This window comes from Corvus kubaryi, unplaced genomic scaffold (genome assembly GCF_017639235.1).
Source record: "Corvus kubaryi isolate FWS band 111438036 unplaced genomic scaffold, C.kubaryi_AGA036_p1.0 37398, whole genome shotgun sequence".
Lineage (NCBI taxonomy): Eukaryota > Metazoa > Chordata > Aves > Passeriformes > Corvidae > Corvus > Corvus kubaryi.
In genome coordinates this window covers 27,043,839-27,064,221 of record NW_024581137.1, presented here as the reverse complement: position 1 = coordinate 27,064,221, position 20,383 = coordinate 27,043,839, and the positions used below count along the sequence as shown (strand labels likewise).

Genomic DNA, 20,383 nt, shown 5'->3' with positions numbered 1-20,383 from the left:
CCATTTAGTTTAGAGTTGTTGCCCAGCATATGGGGTGAGCCATGTGGTTAAGTAGTGATGGGTTCATCAAATGCAGTGAGCTGTTGCAGTAACACTTGCAAATCAGGCTGGGGAAAGAGTTAATTTGGATTTCTGGAAATAAGTGTTCCTAATTTAAAAACAAATTAAGTACAAAAATTGATCACAGTGCAAAACTAGTATAAAAATGCCTATGAGGTGAATGGTGTGGCTCCAAACAGGTCTCCCAGAAATCCCAGGGAATGCTGAAAGCAAAGGGAGTGAGTCATAAGCACATGAGCTGAAAGAAGCTGAAGACAAAATCATGCATCTCTGCTTAATTCCATCACATGATGAGTCCTGGGGCCCTTGATTTAATCGGAGAGCAGAGCAGCAGAGAAACTTCATTCTCACCTCCCAGTGGGGACCGGAGGAGTTTCTGCGCGCAGTCTCTGGCCACGCTGCTCCTCGGCAGGCGCTGAGCCAGCCCAGGCTCTCGGGAACCATGAGCGGTGTTCGCCACCACCTCGGACTGCTGCTCCTGGCCCAAGCGGTGCTGGGTGCTGCCGCCACACGTGAGTGCTTCCCTCGCCCCAGCATCCCTGCCTCCTGCCTCGGCGCGTTCCACATCCCAAGCCAGCGCAGCAAAAGCGGATGCTCCGTGCACCTGTGGTGGTTGCTGGAGCCGTGCCTGCGACCCAGTAGGCGACAGCCGGTTCCACCTCAGGGTGGCCTGGCTCTGGGTAGAAAAGGTGCCCGAGCTGGGGAAGTGTGCTGAGAACTGCTCAGTAATCTGTTCCCTGCGCTCCACAGGTACACGGAGCTGACTGGAGCTAAACCTTGGCTCTTGGCAGCAAATTCTTGGCAACACTTCTCCAGTTCAAGCATGGCTAAAACGGCAGATGCAGAATGGGCTTTGAACAGTTTGCTTGGCTCAGCTGTGGCTGGGAGAGGCCAGGTCAGAAACAGTGCTCCCCACTGGGACACTTGGACCTGTGGATTCCTAACCTCAGGGAGCTCAGTCAAGGAATTAGATCTGCAAGCCACAGTAGGGCTGATCTTCTGCTTCTTTCTGGGCTCCCAGTTTGACTCAAGTCTTAGAATGACTCCCTGAGTTCAGGGCTGGGAATGTAGAAACGGGATTTTAAGCTCAAATTCCAGAATGTACAGTATAAAAAATTAAAAACCTTAAAAGCTGAAGTTCATCTGAGCATTCATCTAGCCTTGTACCTGCCTCCAATGGAGAACAGTACTGGGTGTATGACCGGGCAGGTCAGGACACCTTTCCAGCTTTCAGTGATTTACAGCACCAGAATTGTCTCTGTCAGATGCAGAGTCATTGTATTTAACAGTTTTTATTAGACTTCTTCCATCTGTTCATGCATTTGGGCTTTCATTGCAACACGTGTAAATTTTTGGGACACACTACATCCTGCCAGCAAAAAATTTCACACCTTAATTGTGCCTTACGTGAAGAAGCGCCTTTCATGTGCTTAGAACCTGTAACCTGCTGGTTTCATTTGATTCTCCTTTTGTACTTTCAGCTTCTTCCTCCATGCTGTTCATGATTCTGTTTTTATATTCTGCTCTGTCACCTCTTCTCCAGGCTTCAAGACACAGTCTATTTAGCTGTTCCTCATATGGAAACAATTCTATCCCTCTGTAGCATCCTCGCCACCTCTCCCTGTATTTTTTCAGTTCTTTTATACGGATTGAGCTGCAGAGAACAGAGGATACAGTACTCTCAAGACATGGCATTATACAATGCTGTAATGATGTTCTCATCTTTGTTCTCTATCTAGCCTTTTCCTAGATTTTCAACTACCAGTGAGCACTGCATTCAAAACTATAAAGCTGCAAGATCCCATTTCTGAGTTTAGAGCTAGTTTAGAGCCCCTCATTCTCAAAGTAAGGTTACATTTAACTCTGCTGAATTGCATAGTTTTATTCTTGAGTCATTGAGTTTTGTACAGTCCTCCCCTCTATTACTTTAATGCACAGTCTTCAGCAGATTAAAGAACTTTGCTGTTTGCCTGTTTTCCAGATTATGGACATTTTAAATTATTTTAACAATGGAGAAAAATGGGCACTTATTCATAACTTTTTTCATATCCTAACCAATAATTTGTTCATGTGAAATCCTTCATTCTTATCCCACGGTAACTTAATTGCTTTATGTTCCTTTAGCAAGGGACCTCATCAAGTGCTGTCTGGAACTCAGGCAGACTGTAACAAGCAGGTCAGCCTTGTTCCCATGCTCTCTGTCTCCCTCACAAAACTCAGAATATGTTTGTGAGCAATGCACTCCTTTTATGGCAAATCATATTAATGCACTGTACCTACTTACTCTGTTCTTCACTGCTGTTCCTACCAGCTTCTCCAACTTGAGCCCCAAAGTTTTTTTTATCCTCTAAATCTTCCCTGGAAGTGTTTTTAAAAACTGTCATCACATTTGCCAATTTTCGTTTCTCAGTCACTGAAGCAGTGTTAAGCAAGATGTTACATGCTATGGTTAATAGCTCATTTATTTCACTCTTGAATAACTTCCATACTTGGGCCATCCTATCTAGACAACTTTGTCATTTTGTTGATTTGTTCTATAATTGGGGGTTTTTTGTGCCAACACTTCATTTTGAGAGATACTCTTATCATTGTAAAAAAAATTTCTATCACAGAAACCTCCTATGTTCTTCCATTTTGAATGAAAATATAAACCAATTGACCTATTTGACTTTTGTGCTACCCCTTTACCTTCCCTGAATGCTTCTTTTGCATCTACATCCTTTTGGCCCTAGAGTTCCTGGCAGGCTTTCCCACTTAGTTTAAATTGGGGGAAAAAAAATTTAAAAAATTAGTTCTTATGTTTTTGCAAGTTGTTCCTCAAATTCTTTTTTGTCCTGCTTTTTTATGTTTCTATACCTAACTTTAGAAAGTTTATGTTACAGTCTGATGCCATTCCATCAGCCTTTTTACTTCTAATACACCTTTATCCTCTTTAGCTGGGTCATCTTTCTATTTCTGCTGTCCTAACACTGGCTCTCATTCTCTCTTTCATGGCTAATACACTTTTGCAGGAAATACTGAACTTGTCTTTGCTACATTTTTCACCAAAATGAAAGCCAGAATGAGAAAGAAGTCAATTGAAGTACAAGATCTTTTCTCCTATGATCACCTCACCAAAACTATTACAGTAATCTGTTCCTTGGAGCATAACATTACTCTATTTTGAACTGAATTGCTCTAATTTTGGTTATGACCAACATCTGGTTTTGAGTGGTTTTCATTGTTAAAAAAGAAATACATTAAGGCTTTTTGTTCCTTTAAATTCACCAACTGAAAATCTTCAGTTCCATGTGTTAGAGAGACTAGTGCAGAAGTTTTTCCTCATCTGAAAATCCATCTTTGTCTTGTCCTGAAGCTTGTGAAATGTTTTATATTCGATTGAAACAAACAAAGCACATCAGGGACACAAAGAAATACCTAAGCAGCTTGTGATTTAGAAGCAGTGACAACAGTTATTACTGGACTAGAAAATGAATTCTGAATTCAAGGATTGTTACTGAAACTCAAAATTAAAAGCATTTATAAAATTAAAAGTGCTCCAGATGTTTTTGATAAATTGAACATTTGGTAAAAAGACGACTGAAAAGTTTTCATCTGACAAAATCAAAACATTTTTATTCATTAAATATTTTTTAGATAAAATCAAGGAGAATGGGAAAAAGAAATTACTAAAATTATGTAGCCATTTACTTTTGAATAAAATGACACATTTATTTAGTTATACCTAAAGTGAAATTGAACTTGCTTTGTGAAGTACTTTTATAGTTGCTAATTTGTTTTTTTCCTGAGCAAAGTTTCTGAACGACAACACTACCGAACTCTTCTTCTGACCAAGACTCAAAACAATACAGCATGTGATACAGGTCATTAAGTAAACACCAGTCATAATGTTATGTTTGCTCACATCAAAATATATTAAATCTGAAGGAAAGACTTGATTCAAGTGATTTAAGTGAGACTGCAGGGAGTTCCTGGAGGGGAAAAGACTGTGGGAGATTGTGCCTCTGAGTGCAAAATCTGTTCTTTTCCTCCAACCATTCAGTCCTCAAGACTGGAGAGAGAGCTGCCAGCATCAGCTCGGAGTTGAGATGGGACTGGGCAAGGGATGTTCTTCCTGCCCAGCAGAAATCTCACTGGCAATAAAACACAAAGAGAAAGCAGCTCTTCTTCTTCTGAGCTGTTTCTCTGGTTCTCTCTTGCAGTAAAATTAGGAATCACCCACCTCTAAAGACTGTGCTTAAACTGGCTACACCTGCTCCGTGTCTTTTCCAAAGCTTGGAGAAATTCCACCACAACCAGTTTGGTTACAGTATACAGAGCAATTCTTGCCCTTCTTACAGGTCTCTGCATTTTCCTTGAAGTCAGCCAGAACTTTGTTGCACTTGGGTATAAATCTCAGAAGCATTCTGCATCAGCTGTACCTTTACAATAAAGCCACGGAAAGCAGAAATCCTAACTCCCTTGATGTTGTGACAGAATGGCACACCCAGCAGTTACCTTACCTGATTAACACGGCAGAGCTCTTTGAAGCCTCCAGGCTTTCATGGAACTATGCCCATGAGCCTACTTATTACCATATTTTTATGGCATCCTACAGTGTCCAACATGTTCCTACAGGTTACTTGGATATTTACGTTGCTTCCCACTATGTGTCCTTTGTGACAGAAAGAGGGATCCTAGAAGCCTGGGAAAAGTTTGAGCCCATCATTTGTAGTAATATGAGAAGAAAGAGGTTATTGAAGTTATTTAATATCTGAGCCATTTTTAAATAACAGGCATGAAGCTAGTACGTTATTGTTGCTATATTATAAACACATTGAATTTACTATTCAGCTCTAAATTTCCTTTTCTGGAAATACCAGCTTCTGTTATAATTGGTTCCACCCCTCCCACCCAAACCACTAGCCAACTCACCAAAGGAGCTGCACTGGGTCAAAAACTAATTCCTGGCATAACTTCCACTAGAGCACAACTCAGACACAGAATGAATTTATCGTGTTAGCCTTTTACTCGTAGGTTTATTACCAGGCAAAACAGTCAGAAATCAAGCAACCTCTGTGCAGAGAGCCTGACTCTTGCAGGCTTATGTAAATTCTTATAAGCAATTGCTCTGATATGGTCAAAACAGAGTAAACATGTTTATTCTTTGTCTGGGAAGTTTGCAATAGTGCAAGGAGAAAAAAATATCAGTCCGACAGGAACTGTCTTTATGTTGATTATAGTTGATGTGTTTATAGCCTCGATGATAAAATTCCGTAACTTTCCTACTGGTGAAAAGTTTTCTACCAGTACACGTTTAAAGCTCAGCACAAGCATAATGTTTTTATAGAGTAGTAGGGAAAATTGGATTACATTTACACTGATGTTTGGTTTTCTCTCTAGGGTTTCAAGATGTGTTGAGCCACGGAAGTACTTCTCCTGTCACATCCTATAAGAAGCTACAAGGCTGGTCTAGTGACCAAAATAAATGGAATGAAAAGCTTTATCCTTTTTGGGAAGAGGGAGATCCCAGATGGAAGGACTGCTGGAAAGGTGATCGCATATACACATTTCAAAGACACTTGCAAAGCTGGCCAGAAAATCCACCACAATGCAGAGTGCAGGTGCTATAGTGCATTTTCATAGGGGCAACATCCACTGCTGCACAGAATGGCGAGTTAGAGATGACTGGGTTTGATACCATTCCCAGTGGGTTGTCTGAGGAAGCAGAACAGTGAGGTATTACATAAAATGCTTTCCCATTATGACTAATCTCAGACATTAATACTTACCCAGAAATATTAATGGTCAGGGCTCCAGAACAATCCATTACATGAAACATGCCCTGCAGGACAGGTTAGCTTCAACTGCTACCTCAGCACGGCAAGTGGGCTTCTGACTGACAACTTCAGCAAAGACCATGTTTATTGTCACCTGCTCTGAGCTGAGGGCTAATGACTGTATAATTCCTAGGGAGAAACAAAAATTTTCTCCTTTGGAATATATTGACCTCCCATGGGTAGAAAACTATATTCTTAGCTCTAGGAAGAAAATTAATGGTAGACCAGTAAGTGATCTGGGGGGCAATGCTGAGTCCCTCTAATTGTTTGAAGCTGGGGTTTTGATAAGAGCGCAAGTGACTTAAGAGCATGAAACCCCTTAGAAACAGAATAATCAATAAAGCATTTCTAATGTAAATGGTGCACAGTTGATTGTAGCTTCTGCTCTGATGCACCCTTTGCTGCAGTGGAGACCAATTTTCTTTTCTACAGGTGGAAGGGTGACAGCCAAACTGGACAGCGACAGCCCAGCACTGGTAGGATCCAACATGACCTTTGTGGTGACTCTCCAGTTTCCCAAGTGCCAGACAGAAGATAATGATGGCAACATAGTGTACAGGAGAAACTGTACCCGGGGTAGGTGATGCCAATTTCCCTGCACCCCACACACATCTGCCTGGGGCTGGGGTGAATGTGTCACTGAGCACGGAAAGCATCACAGGCGCACCCGATGAACAGCAGCCGTGTTGGATTTAACTGATAACTGATAACACTTACCTGTGCATACCCAGCCTGTGCCACACCAGTTTCTTTCCTAAGAAGATCACTGTGGTATTTTTAGTGTTCTGCCCCACTGTATATACCAGGTAATTTAAGACTGACCATCGTTATAAATTTGCCTTCCCAAAGCAGTCACATAATCCAACTTCCCAACAGAACTATCACTGCTTTTCAGCTCAGGCACAATATTGCACAGTCACACTGCTTTCTTTCAAACTTATAAAGCTGTCAATTTATAAAATTAAGGGTTTTTTTCAGTTATGAATTGTAGAGTTCAGTAACCACATCTGCATCTTGAAAAACTCTCACAAAAGAGTAAATCTCACACTTCCACATTTTAGGAATTAAAAAACAAACAAATATTTAAAAATCAAGCAATATTTTCCTCAGAAAATCACCCTTTTTCATCTTATTTACTCCTACATGGAGGAAAAGCCTAACATATATCCACTGTTTTAAGCTGCTGGATATAGAACAACACATGCTGTTGTACCTTTCATCCTTTGAATTCATAAATGTTCAACAAATTTTTTTACTGATCAAAGTCATTTTCATTTCAAGGCATATCAGCAAGTTTTTTGTCAGCCTAAGTTCCAGTTTTTAACTAATATTTTGTTAGCAGCTGATATCCATACTCTACTTAATATCTGCTGTGCTGTTTGGGGGAGGAAACTTTCTATTTACTATCCAGAAAACTACAGAAATTCATGTCTAAGTTATTTAAAGGTGCCTTAGGAAAGTTCTCTGACAAAACAAAGTCACTTCATTACAGTGCTTTCACAGCCACTCTTTGTACTTAAAATTTTAGATTCTGCTTGCCAAATATTTAGGTAGCCTCATTAGTGAAACAGTAGCATCCTGTGTAGTCAACAGCAAGTTTTTGGGCAAGCACTTTTAAATTGTGTCTGGCCCATGAGAAGTAAAGTTTTTTTTAACTTCTTAATAAAACAGCACCAAGACAGAACAATTTTGTGTTTACATTAAAAACCAAGCAAGGCACAACCTCAGAATAAAAGAATGAACATCAGTCTAAAAATACCCCGCTTCACCTGTTGTTTAAATGCAGTAACTGCTATAACCTGCAGTGCTTGCCTCCTGTTTCTTGACTTTCTGCACATTTCTCATTTGACCAGAACATGTCCTATTCCTATCCTTAGATCCTCCAGCTTCCATGGATCAGCAAGTCTATGTCTACAACTGGACTGAATGGACTGACAACTGTGGCTGGGAAAACTGTACAAGCAACCACAGCCATAATGTATTCCCAGACGGACGTCCTTTCCCTCATCACCCTGGCTGGAGGAGAAGGAACTTTGTCTACGTGTTTCATACTTCTGGTTAGTATTGCAACACATGCCTTGGTTGGGGTGACCCTGCAAACCTTATATTCCCTTTGTACACAACTCATTTGTCAAGTATGTCTTACCAAAAGCCCTTTGAAAAGGATTCCACAGTCTTGAGTGGAAATACTGAATTAACTCCCCACTTTTCCAGAGATGCCTTCAGGTGTTTAGTCTAGAAATCATGGATTACCAGAAGATTCTCTTTAAATCTGCATTCACATTACTATCACTGAAGAAAATTAATTTCCTTTCAGTAGTACTCAAGATCTTTTTCTAGGAAAACAGAGTGTCTGAGCAGGTCAGTCAGACAATTTGTTGACAGCTCACTGCCACTTCAGACTTTTAAATTTGAGAGAGAACACAGTGCTGTGTATCACCAGTTTAACAGTGCAGCACTTCTTGTCTCTAGGGAGGTGAGAACTGCCACTGGCTGTGATGCTGCTCTGGTCACAGATGCTGATTTTCAGTGTTTCCGGCTCCTGAGTATGTAATGGTTGGGCTATTCCTGCCATTGGCTACGTACTAAATCTTAGTGCCCTCAGTTCACCTGGATAAATCAGTATTATTGTCAGTATCAGTATGAGTAATAATAATAATAATATTCCAAATTTTAAGCAGAGGTGATACTATTTACCTACCTCAATCAGCTGTTAAAAAGACAAATAATTGAATATATACAAATGGTTCTAGCAAGAGGTAGTATATCTTCTGGCTACACTGAAAGCAAACACAAGATCACTTAAAATGCCTCACACCGTCCACTGCATAATCCTAATGACTTAACGTAATGTAATTGCTTTGGAAAGATGTAGATACCTTGGCAAATTTTTATTGGATTAGTGAAATTTTGGGCATCCTTTTGACAACTTTGAAAAACCGGAATTTATGTGAGTAAACACAATGTATAAGTATCCAGTCCTTCGAAAACACATGCCAGATTATTGGAAGACATTTCTAAACTATTCATTTTGATTTTGACAATCCAAGGTTCTCAGAGACTTTGCCTCTCACAAAACAACTTGCAGTGAGGCTGAGGGGGTAAATGTTAAGTTCATGTTCTGTTTCAGGTCAGTATTACCAAACAACAGGACGATCTTCAACAAAGTTTTCAGTCAACACAGCAAATATCACTCTTGGCAAACACGGGATGGCAGTGTCCATTTACAGGAGAGGGCACTCGGGATTTGTTCCAATTGCGAGAGCAAAAGCCATCTACTCTGTAACAGGTGAGTGTGCTGGAATCATCTGTAATTAAATCCTGGGGGTATTTGTGGCTTATTTTGTGGTATTAAAAAAATTCAGCATAAGCATCATCTGGCATGAAAAGGAGACATTGGCCAGAGAAAGGTTTTTGATATTAAAGTGGAATCTGGTAAATTGTCTTGAGTAGCTTAAGTTCCCTTTGTGTCTAGCTCAGTAGTGACTCCTCTACTTTGTAATGAAAAATTATTTATGAGAGATAATACAATCTTCCACAGATGTCTGTGATTCCTCATTTGTTCCCATACTTTTCTGGCTAACTGTTTCCTACTGACATTCACTCCTCAGGTCATAAATTGAATTAAAGTGGAAACCTGTGTTAAAGATACCATTTACGTCTCACATTCTGACTGCTGCTGTTCAGAGACTTTGGAACTGCTTATTGTTTGCAGCCAGATATGTCTGCTTTATTTATTTACTTCTTTTTTACCCCTCCAGACAAAATTCCAGTATTTGTGAGTATGTTCCAAAAACATGACCGCAACATCTCAGACTCCATTTTCATCAAAGACTCACCAATTACATTTGATGTGAAGATCCATGATCCCAGCTACTATCTGAATAATTCTGCCATCTCCTACAAGTGGAACTTTGGAGATGGAAGTGGCTTATTTGTAGCCAGCGGTTCTAGTACATCTCACACCTACACTCTGCAAGGAAACTTTACTATGAATTTAACTGTCCAAGCCATTATACCTGTACCTTGCAAGCCAGTAACACCCACTGCACCACCACCCACCTCAGCAGGTAAGCATTTATCAAACAGCAGCCGCATTTGGAGCTATTCTAAAACTCTGTATTCTGAGTTAATATCTTTGGTAGTTTTACTGTCATAATGAAAGAGCTGCAAGCCTCTGCAAACCCTCTATAAAATTGGCTTAGAGACAGAATCAATAAGCACAGATTCTTCTATGACTCTATGGTAGGGATCACTTACACATTTAACTACTTATGCATCCAGTTCTACCACCATACTTACAGCATACGAAGATCTTCAGGTGAATATAAATGTACGTTTGTATCATCTCTGCTACACCTGGTCAGGAGATTTTAGCCTTATCTACTCAGGGTCATCTACTGAGGTAAGATGTAAATTTCAAGTGACAAAGAGGAATTTCAGAACACTCTTAGAGCAAGTTCCTTTCTGGATTGCATTAACTTCCATCCAAAATTAAATGAGATTGGATTGAACTAGAAAAACCAAGTCATATTCAAAAATATGGGATTTCCACATGGCATTAACCCAGAACAGCTTTTCCACTTTAAATGTATTGACTAACATATTTCAGAATAACTTTTATTATGTTCAGCATTGGTTTATCATCTCAGAGGGTTTTAAGGTTTGCAGAAAGCCTGCAGTTTCAGCTATAATATTACTACTGTGAAATTGTAAATGTGGCTATATTTTTCCAATTTCATATTTTTAATATGTCCTCTTACCAAAACACTGAGTGAGAATGAAAAATGAAAGGAAAGATATAATTTTCACCACTTCCCCTCTTCATTTTTCCACTAGTGGTAATGTAGAGCAGTGGGAAAATACCACAAAAAAAAAAAAAAATGCTTTTAAAAAAGCATTTTAAATGTTTTATGGGCCTTTGGATTTCTTATATAATTGATTTGGGGATTTTAAAGAAGTATTTAATTGTATTACACCTTGTAGTCTCCCTTTTATTTCACAGAGATGGGTGACTAGCCAGGTGGTTTTTGGAGTGAGGCTCCCCAGGCCACTCCAGCGTTCTGAAGTTGGGCACATGTGTTTTCTTTAAGGATTATTGCCATGAGCTCATACAGATACATACATGACCACACAGCTGCAAACCAAAGTCACTGACAGCCTATGGAATGAAAGCAGTTGGAACATATGGCTGTGTTCAGAATACTCCTGAGCAGAGCTTGTTCTAACATTGCGTATCTATTTCTTCTCCCTCAAACAGTTATGACCGAACCATCTTCTGATTCTGACTCTTCTCCCACTGTTGAGTCAGTGGAGGACAATCCTGATGGAGGTTGCCATATTTACAGAAATGGATACTATGGAAGTAGTATTGCTGTTGTAGGTAAGGATGTGGGTCAAAAGCTGAGGAATGGTGTTAACAATGAACAACAATGTATGGTAGAAATAATGTTTATTTCGACACATTTTTATCAATTACATGAGAGCCACAAAATGATCATTCTCAAGGGCATAGCTGAGAGTTTTCAGGATTAATGTACAGACATCTAACTGGCTGACTGGTTTCTGCCTGCACTGTGCCAGAGGCTGGTTGCAGAGGTTATGATCCCTCGCTTTCAGACATGTGAGGCTGGGCCTCAGTCTGATTGCCTGCTGATGGCTGACCCCGTGTGCTGGTGGGGATGTGCGTTGTGTCACTCCTTTCCATATGACCAGCTTCTGAACATGCCACAGCAGGAGCACCTGGGCTGGGGAGGGGGTTTACAGAAGGTTGAACTGACCTTTGAATGCAGAGAAATCTCATGTAGCGGGAAGTGATTTAGCAAAATAAGGAAGTAAATAACAATAATGAGGGAAAAAAAGCAGACCAGAAAGAAGCAGCCTCACAGGGAAAGCACTGGAAAATTTCTCAACTTTCAAAGCCTTCAAGAGGAGTGCTAAGGGAGGGAGGAGGTTATGGAAAACAAGACCTGAACTGAGCATCAGCCAAACCCTGGAGGTTCAGTACACATTGACTTCAGAGCTTGTCATGTGTCCTACAGTTGATATGTGTTTCCTCTCCCAGAGGGAATCCTCGAGGTAAATATTATTCAGATGACAAGCATCCAGATGACAGAAAGTCAAGCTGAAAACTCACTGGTTGACTTTGTTGTTACCTGCCAAGGGAGGTAAGTGTGTGAATGAAGCTGTCAATCTTCCCTCTTTAGAACTAATTAGGTGCTGGAATGCCGTCTGCACTTAGATGCAGATGTATGAACAAAATTTGGGAACTGCAGTGTTTCTATTTCTTGACTGGAATTAAAGATAATGCAAGTCTCATTTTTAAACTATGCCAACTGAGGCTACTGCCAGGCACTTAGGATTCAGAGCAAATATCCAGTCTCAGTAAAAATAAGGAACTGATTGTGGGAAGAAACAATTTATAGCCTCCTGGCCAAGAAAAGATTTCAGCACTTACAGTAAAATGGGAAGCAGTTTACTGAAATTGTAAGGAAATCCTTTCTTTTTGGCCATGAGTTTTTGACACTTGGAATAAACGGGTGAGTCCAGGCAATTTCTTGGATACAGAAACATTGGACTAATATTCTTAGAAGGTTAGAGTTGAGAGGACTAAGAAGTACAAGTAATACCATGGTAATACAACTGGAATACAATTAACCTCTCTTAAGGGAGCCTTTCCTTTTCCAGCACATGATACTACTTATAAGAATCTGCATTCCTTTCTTAATGATGCATATTAAAGATAATGGACTTTATAAGCTGATTCGATGCAGGTAGCTCCTATGATCACCATAAAATGTTAAATAATAAGCAAAACAAGCAGATAATTATACAGATTGTATAAATGCATTCCATATAAAATCCACATGTGCATATATAAATGTATAGGTATGGAAAAAATACATATAGCATGAATAAAACATGCTTAAATCACTATAGTGCCACTGATTTCAATAGGCACCAGAATAAAGCTGGTGCACCAGTGCAATGTGTCTATGAACTGGGCTAACTGGGCTGACAGGACTCCTCAGATGCAATGTGCCCTCTCTTCCCATGCCAGTCTCCCCACAGATGTCTGCACAGTAGTTTCTGACCCCACGTGCCAGGTGTCCAAGAGCATGGTATGCGACCCCATCGTTGTCACGGATGAATGTTTACTCACCATCAGGAGAGCTTTTGAGGAACCTGGGACGTACTGTATAAACATCACCTTGGGTGATGACACAAGCCAAGCCCTTGCCAGTGCCCTGATTTCTGTAAATGGAGGTGAGTCCACAAAGGGCAGACGGGTTGCTGGTGAAAAGCTTCTCCCTGTGGTCATTTCCCTGCAGGGGAGAGAGCACAGGAATACATACTGGGGTTCTTATTATGCCTGGAAGCCTCAGCTGAGACTGCACCAGCTTGTGTAAGAGTTCATGCAAAGATAAAATGATTAGTATTTCCCTGGGGGAATTTTAGGTGTTAGACCTTGGTTTGACTTCTGTTTATGATCCAATGAATACAGTAATTATACAAACTATTCAATATCACAGAATATGAACAGTTCTTAAGCCATAATGTAATTTCCCACGGAAAATTGTGTTGGGCAGAAAAGCAGGTGGGGAACATGCCAGCCAGCCCACTCCACACATGAAGAGATAGCAGAAACAGAGGGTAATTCAGCTCACTTGAGACAGAATCAGAGTCTGCAGCAGAGTTGGCTGCCCTGGGCCCTCTTTACTGCCCACTGGCCTTCACATGGTTTCTACTTCTATATGAGGATAAGATGAATCATGTTCTGGAATGATCTGTGTAACATCCAGTGACTACAGAGTCTGCCCAGGGTAATTGTTTCAAAAGAGGAGCTTTACCTTTGGTTGGATGAGTGTCTAGCTCATAGCTATCAAAGCAGTCTTTGACAGAATCAGCTACTAAACTCAGCCTCAGCTAGAAGTCTAAACAATTGTGCTCCCTGCTCCCACTTCATTGCCCTCCTGACTTCCTATTACAATGTCCTAGCGACTCTTCCAAACTCTCCAATTACTATCAGCCAAGCAACTGACACTTTGCAGTCATTTTCCACAGTATTTTTTGCTGATTTTATTTAATCTAGGCGTAAGTTTATTTGTATTGATATCAGTTCATTATGAATAAGCACAGTGTCTGACCTGTAAGTGCATTCTGTCTCCTAAAGGTGAAAATAAGCATGCAGAAGGGTTTTTCTCAACTGTATTCACAGAGACTAGCTTTAGCCCAATAAGGCTGGTCTGCCTAGGTTTCCTCCAGACGGCAAAGCTGAGTTGTACTTTGGGGCTCCCACTATAATCAAAGCAGAATTAGGATCAAAGAAAGGTTGCTGCTTTGAGTCACCTTCTGGATGAACCCACCTAATTTTGTCGAACAGTTATCTTATAGTCATTTCCCCAGCACAGCAAATGGCAAGGATCAAATTAGCTTCACCTCATGGGGTGCCAAGAGGGCCCTTCATTCCCCTCCATGCTGGAAGGGCAGCCATGTGTCTGAGGAGCAGGGGTCATGTAAGAAAACTGGCAAAGCCCAGCTCACACTCTCTCACTCTAGAATTACATGTATTAGGATGTGAAAGCACCACCTCCTGCCAGTCACTAATGCATATTAGAATTACCAACTGTGCTTCAATTTGTACAGCAATAAGTAAAAATGGCATTTTCTTTAGAAATCCTATCTCACTGTAAAATAGAGGCTAACTTTTAATCAATCTACTTTCTGAACTCTAGGAGCATCATCTGGAACAACAGAAGGCGTCTTTATCTTCCTTGGCTTGTTGGCAGTGTTTGCTACCATTGGGGCATTTGTCCTTTACAAGTAAGTTGCTAGTTTCTATGATTAAAAACAGTTCAAAGAACTGTCAAAATATTATTTAAATTAACAAACCAAACAACTTAAATGTGCTTTAGCTACATTTTTGTTTCTTTACTATTGCAGCTCACAAATATTCTGACAAATATTCAAGAAAATGAGATTACTGGCTTAGGCCACAAAATCATTGGAAAATATGCAGATGTTAAGGACTTTCAGAGAAAATTACACTCTGTGCCCATTAGCACAAACAGTAATACTAGGAGGCCTGGGAACTTCATGTAAGCAGAAAGTAAACTCCAACTGCATGATGTGATTTATATATGCAGTGAAACCAAATAAATTCTTCATTAAACAAGTGATGAATAAATTCTTTGGGGGAAAGGTGATGAACATGCAGGACAGCAGTTAACAGAAGCACACGTTGCTGCATTATTAGCTTGGATGTTTCTCATGAGACTTTGAGACTGCATCAAGGCTCCAGAGTCAAGTGTGTGCTCACCCTTCCCAGTGAGTGGTGAGAAGCACACACCTCCATGGAGCAGCAGTACTCCAATACTCCTTCTCCCTAACCAGGCCCCTGTCACCACTACTGACCTATGGCTGCCAGACATTAGATGGGATTGAACAGGGAAGGAGGAGAGAGAATGCATGATGAACACATGATTAGTGCTCTTACGCACTGGTCACACGCTAAATGTGGACTCTCCTTTAAAAGAAAGTCCTCTTCTCCTTTAAAAGTCTTTCAGCAACTAACTGTGCACATTCCTTGCAGGAGATACAAGCAATACAAGCCTATTGAGAGGAGTGCGGAACAAACAGAGAAGCAGGAGGGATTTACTGCTTACTTCAGCACTTTCAAAGCCATTTTCTTCCCAAAGAGCACTGAGAGAAATCCTCTGCTGAAGACTAAACCAGGCATTGTTTAAACCTTTAATGTAACACTATTAGATTAAGTACAGGACTCATATCTGAACTGTACTTTAGTGGGGCTTTATTCTTGTTACAAAAAAACCCCAGGGAGTAAGGTGAAAGCACATATAGATGGGATGGTAACTTTTGGGTCTTGGTGCAATTAGCAGCATTAAAGTAGTCTTTGTAGAAAAACAAGGAGGTAGTTTTAAGCACTTGCTATTCTTGCTTGTGATGTAGGATACACTCTTCTGAATTACTAACACCCCCCACCCCCTGCCTTATCTGGCTTTTCTTACTTCTAGGTTAACAACCTGCAAAATTAATCACATCCATAATCTGGAAGGGGAAAAAAAGTTTAATTAAAAAAAAAAAAGACAAAAAACCCCAGCAACCAACCAACTTGTAAACACTTAGTTTTTATTGCTGCTTACTGCCTTAGCAGGATTCATGTCTTTGCTGGAAAGAGAGACATGGGGGGCAGGCACGTGTTATGCCTGTGGAATGAAACATGCCATGGCCTATTCCCAGGCATTGGCACTGAACTGCTGCCACTGTTACCCTGTTCAGGAGGTCCTAGGACAGACTTGCCCCAGGCAGGCCAGCTTCCCACCAAGCAAACTGTAGATTCTGGGAACCACCAGAGGCACAGCCCCCCACTGTGAGTTTGGCAGCAGCCACCCTGTTTTTCAGGGTTCAATAGCATGGGTGCAGCTCATTCAATGCCAGCTGGCCTCAGGGCCAGAAAACAGGGCTGGACACACTTAGCTTCCCACTGGACATGGCTACCAGTGCATGAGTCTCTCTATAAACTAGACCACAGACACCCATGCAACAAGATGAGGCCCATTGGCTTGGCTCTCCCTATTCAGACTTTGAGTCCCATGTAAAATTCTGAGTTGCAAGTGCTGATGCTGTCTTTGCCTCCTTTGCTTCCGTTGGTCTTGACACCCTGGACTGGCACCGCTGCTTCCAAGGGGGCAGACAGGTGGATATGTGCTCCACGTCCAATGAAGGGTCAGCAGAACAAGGGATCTAGCAGGAAGGGGTAACGTTCAACTGCCTTTTCCTCTTCTCTGTTCATTTCTGTCTTTCCTGCTGTAAAGAGACATTAATTTCTGCTTGTTCCTCCATCCCTCTGACCACTAAATCAAATAAATGAAAACTCCAATATCAACAAAACACTATGCTCCAATTTCTGCTTTTACATGACATATCCTAGAAAATGTAAACTTATGCAAAATCAATGTGCCTTCACTTGTTCACTCTAGCTGCAATTCTGTTAAAAGAACTTTTTCTGAGGCCCCCCACAAGTGATCTGGCCTCATAGCCACACATGCTCATCACTCAGCATCATGGCATTTCACAGTGTGAGACCAGCACAAACTGCTGAAGGCTGGCTCACTGGATGATGAGAAAAGGACAGCATCTTATTTGGTTGCTAAAAAGATTCATTGAGAAGAGCAAACAGACCAAAAATTCTTTATAGTTCATGTTTCATAAAACCCCTGCTGTTGTTAGTAAAGGTTATAATGAAAATGAAGGCTGGGCAAATGACCTTACACAATCAATTTCTAAACACTGAATTCTTTGAAGATCTGTATTTCAATATAATTAGCTTATTTACCATGTCTTGAAACATCTCTGATACATACTGTTTTCTGTTCCTGAGGCAATATATAATTATAAACACACTTTCCTACTGTTTTAGCAAATCTTTCAAATGCTTATCATTTGTAATCTGAATCTAGTCTTCACTGCCCCTTCCCAGTGTGCATAGACACCTTTAAATGACTTAAAGATATTTTAAAAAATGCAGATTCCAACATACCTGTGAGATTAGTTCTTTAGTTCTAAAATTCAACAACCTCTTTTCTTCTTTTGTTTCCAGGTTCTCCCATTATTGTAATTCTTTTGTGGCTATTTCAGTTATATTATTAAAAGCAGTGTACTTGCTATTGTTCTATCTTCCTTATATGTAAGATCCTATTGTCTAAGAACTAGCATCTCAAACTATTTTCTGACTTAAAAAGGAAACATATTTTCTGCAAAAATTACTGTCTAAATGTTATGTCTCTGTTATCAGTCAGGCAGGACTGTAATTTGTATTTGTTGCTCTAGCTTGAGGCAGGACATGGGTTTAGTGGAAAGCTTAAGATGACCTGTAATGAAGCATGAAAACATTAAATCTGTCACAGTTTAGGATCAGTGAAGATTCAGGCTACCACCTAGGCTACATGCAGAAAACATCTTGCTTCTGCAAAACGCTGCATGTTGGATACTCAGAGACATCTTAAGCTTTTGCATAGAAAATGGCTTTCAGGCATACATTAAGAGCTTTTTTATATTTTAACCTAAGTATTAGGAATATCTTGCACTATCTCCCTTTAAGTTTCATGTCAGAATACAACATTTTTATATAATGATTTTGTCTTTTCAGCTGTAACTTCTATTTCATACCTCTTTACTTTTATACAATGAGATTTAACTGCTGCACTGACAAATAAACCATGTAATGATTTTAAAGAGTTCATTGCTTTGTCTCAGAACGAGAAACTGCGAGATAAGCAACTTGATGAGTTGCCCAATTATTGATCAAAACAGTGTCTACCTCCATAAAACACAGGATTTGCCTTACCCTCAGTTCACACCTGGCTCTAGCATTGCTTATCGAGCTGGTTTTGCAGTCTCCCTCCAAGTGTACTCAGAGCAATGGCACCACAAACCTGAGAAGCAAGGAGACTTTCTTAACATCCAGTTGACACAATTTCAGAACAGATCAGGATACAAATGAACTTCATGTCCTTCAAAGGCAAGAACAGCTGACAAACAACAGATTTGTGAATGGCAGCAAATGTTACAAGACAGGTTTCAGGCATTCCCTTTGGAGAAATAACATCAAGAATGACATCAAACATAAATGTACATCATCTTCATAGAAAGAACATCTTTCCAAACATGTCTTCAAGAGAAATGGAAACATCAGTTGGGTAGCAACTGATTAAAAATTACTTTAAAAATTGAGCTGTTAATTCAACCCACTTGTTTTGTTCCTCCCCCTTTTTCTTCTTGAGTATTTTTTATAGCATACATTTAAGGCTCATCAGATGTGGCACTTTTCTTACCAAAGGTATTTTTAAGCTGAAACCAAGGCTGAAAAACACCAGTCTCTGAAGGAACTGTAGAGGAATCAAACAAAACTTTGCCAGAGACATCCAGCCACCGTGGCTTATTAGTACAAACAATCACCTCCAGCCTCATACAGCGTAGTCAAATCTTCTTTAAAGATAAAGCTTTTATCACTGCAAGTCTTTATAATTCACACAGAATTCCATAATCCCAGATTTCTTAGGTTGGAAGGGACCTCTGGAGATGATCTAGTCCAGACCCTCCCCCCCCGCCCCCAAGACAGGGTCACCTACAGCAAATTACACAGGAGTGTGTCCAAGTGGGTCTGGAATGTCTCCAAAGAGGGAGACTCCATGACCTCCCCGGGCAGCCTGTTCCAGTGCTCTGCCACCCTTAAGGTAAAGAAGTTCTTCCGCATGTTGAGGTGAAACTTCTTGGTTTTAGTTTCTCGCCACTGCTCCTCGCCCTGTTGCGGGCCACCACCAGAAAGAGTCTGGCACCATCCATGGCTATGTCTTTTAAACCTTAATATCATTGTTTGACCACCATACATGGTGAGAGAGGGAAACACATTCTGAATGGGAATTCTTTTATTTTAGTGACCCTGTAAATGCCAGGATTTCCAGGGGGAGGAGGTAGAGGGAAATACATTTCACCCACGTTAAATACAAATGCTTAAACACACCCAGCCCATAGTTTCTAAACCCTTGACAACTTTCTCCACAGCAAACCAAGCATAGCGAGACTACTACCCTGTGCCCATTAACACTATGTGGGAATTACTGAAATGGAAAACACAGTTTTCCTGAGAAAAATGTGTTAGTTTTTTAGGCAAAACTGTAGAGTTTAAAAAGGGACACAGGGCTTGAGCTGGGATATGCGGTTTGGGTTTATACGGCAGTGCCCATATACTGTATCTGCCCCTTTCCAGCTGCCCAGCAACCCAGCACAGCATAGCAGTGATTACAGAGCAGAAATTATCTTTCCTCTCAAATCTAGGCACATCAAACCATCTTTAAAATTGATGCTTATTTAACTATCCTTTGGCCCATGTTACCAAGCTGTGGTACCAAACTGCTAGGTTACCTCCAGGATGTATCCCCAAATTAACCTGCACCTGTTTTCTGGCTCCAGAATCCCACAGGCTGGATGCAGCTGAAAACCCAACAGATGAATTGCACATGGCAGGGAGGACAAGGGAGACCACAAGGTTGAGGAGCAACAGAACAAGGGGAAATGGCTTCAAATCGAAAGATAGTAGAGAAATTTTCTTTACTGTGAGGATGATGAGGCACTGGAACAGGTCGCTCAAAGAAGTTGTGGATGCCTAATCCCTGGCAGTGCTCACGGCCACGTTGGATGGGGCTCTGAGCAACCGTCTAGGGGAAGGTGTCCCTGTCCATGGCACGCAGGTTGGAACTGGATGACTTCTAAGGTCCTTTCCACCCCAAGCCTTTCTACGGTTCTTGACCCTATGAGAGCCCCACCGCCCGCCTCCCCTCAGAGAGACGCCGCCCCCGGGCCAGCAGCCGCAGGCCCGCCTGGGGCCGCCCCGGGGCCGCTCCGGGGACAGCCCCGGCAGCGCCGCCCCCTCCGGGCAGCGCCGCGCGCGCGCCGCGGCCCGAGCGACAGCCGGCTGCACCAAT

At 41.1% G+C, this 20,383-nt stretch overlaps 1 protein-coding gene and 1 long non-coding RNA gene across 2 annotated transcripts; one reads left to right on the top strand and one right to left on the bottom strand.

Moving 5' to 3' along the window:
* The first annotated feature begins 280 nt into the window (after positions 1-280).
* On the top strand, positions 281-18,134 carry GPNMB (glycoprotein nmb). Its single transcript, XM_042043750.1, has 11 exons — positions 281-572; positions 5,443-5,592; positions 6,312-6,455; positions 7,757-7,936; positions 9,010-9,168; positions 9,641-9,949; positions 11,140-11,262; positions 11,944-12,046; positions 12,940-13,145; positions 14,615-14,702; positions 15,472-18,134. Exons 1-11 carry the CDS (start codon positions 503-505, stop codon positions 15,623-15,625), a joined length of 1,686 nt encoding a protein of 561 aa, XP_041899684.1. The 5' UTR covers positions 281-502; the 3' UTR covers positions 15,626-18,134.
* On the bottom strand, positions 17,521-20,061 carry LOC121671691. The gene is made up of 2 exons (XR_006018578.1): positions 18,734-20,061; positions 17,521-18,334 (listed from the first exon to the last, which is right to left on the bottom strand). It is a non-coding gene; the product is annotated as an uncharacterized LOC121671691 (long non-coding RNA).
* Between the last annotated feature and the right edge of the window lie 322 nt (positions 20,062-20,383).

Excerpts from the sequence above, each read along its gene's own strand:
- GPNMB (XM_042043750.1), top strand. The coding sequence starts at position 503 with ATGAGCGGTGTTCGCCACCACCTCGGACTGCTGCTCCTGGCCCAAGCG. Across the intron at positions 573-5,442 it reads GCTGGGTGCTGCCGCCACAC|GGTTTCAAGATGTGTTGAGC; the intron begins GTGAGTGCTTCC and ends TTTTCTCTCTAG. Across the intron at positions 9,169-9,640 it reads AGCCATCTACTCTGTAACAG|ACAAAATTCCAGTATTTGTG; the intron begins GTGAGTGTGCTG and ends TTACCCCTCCAG.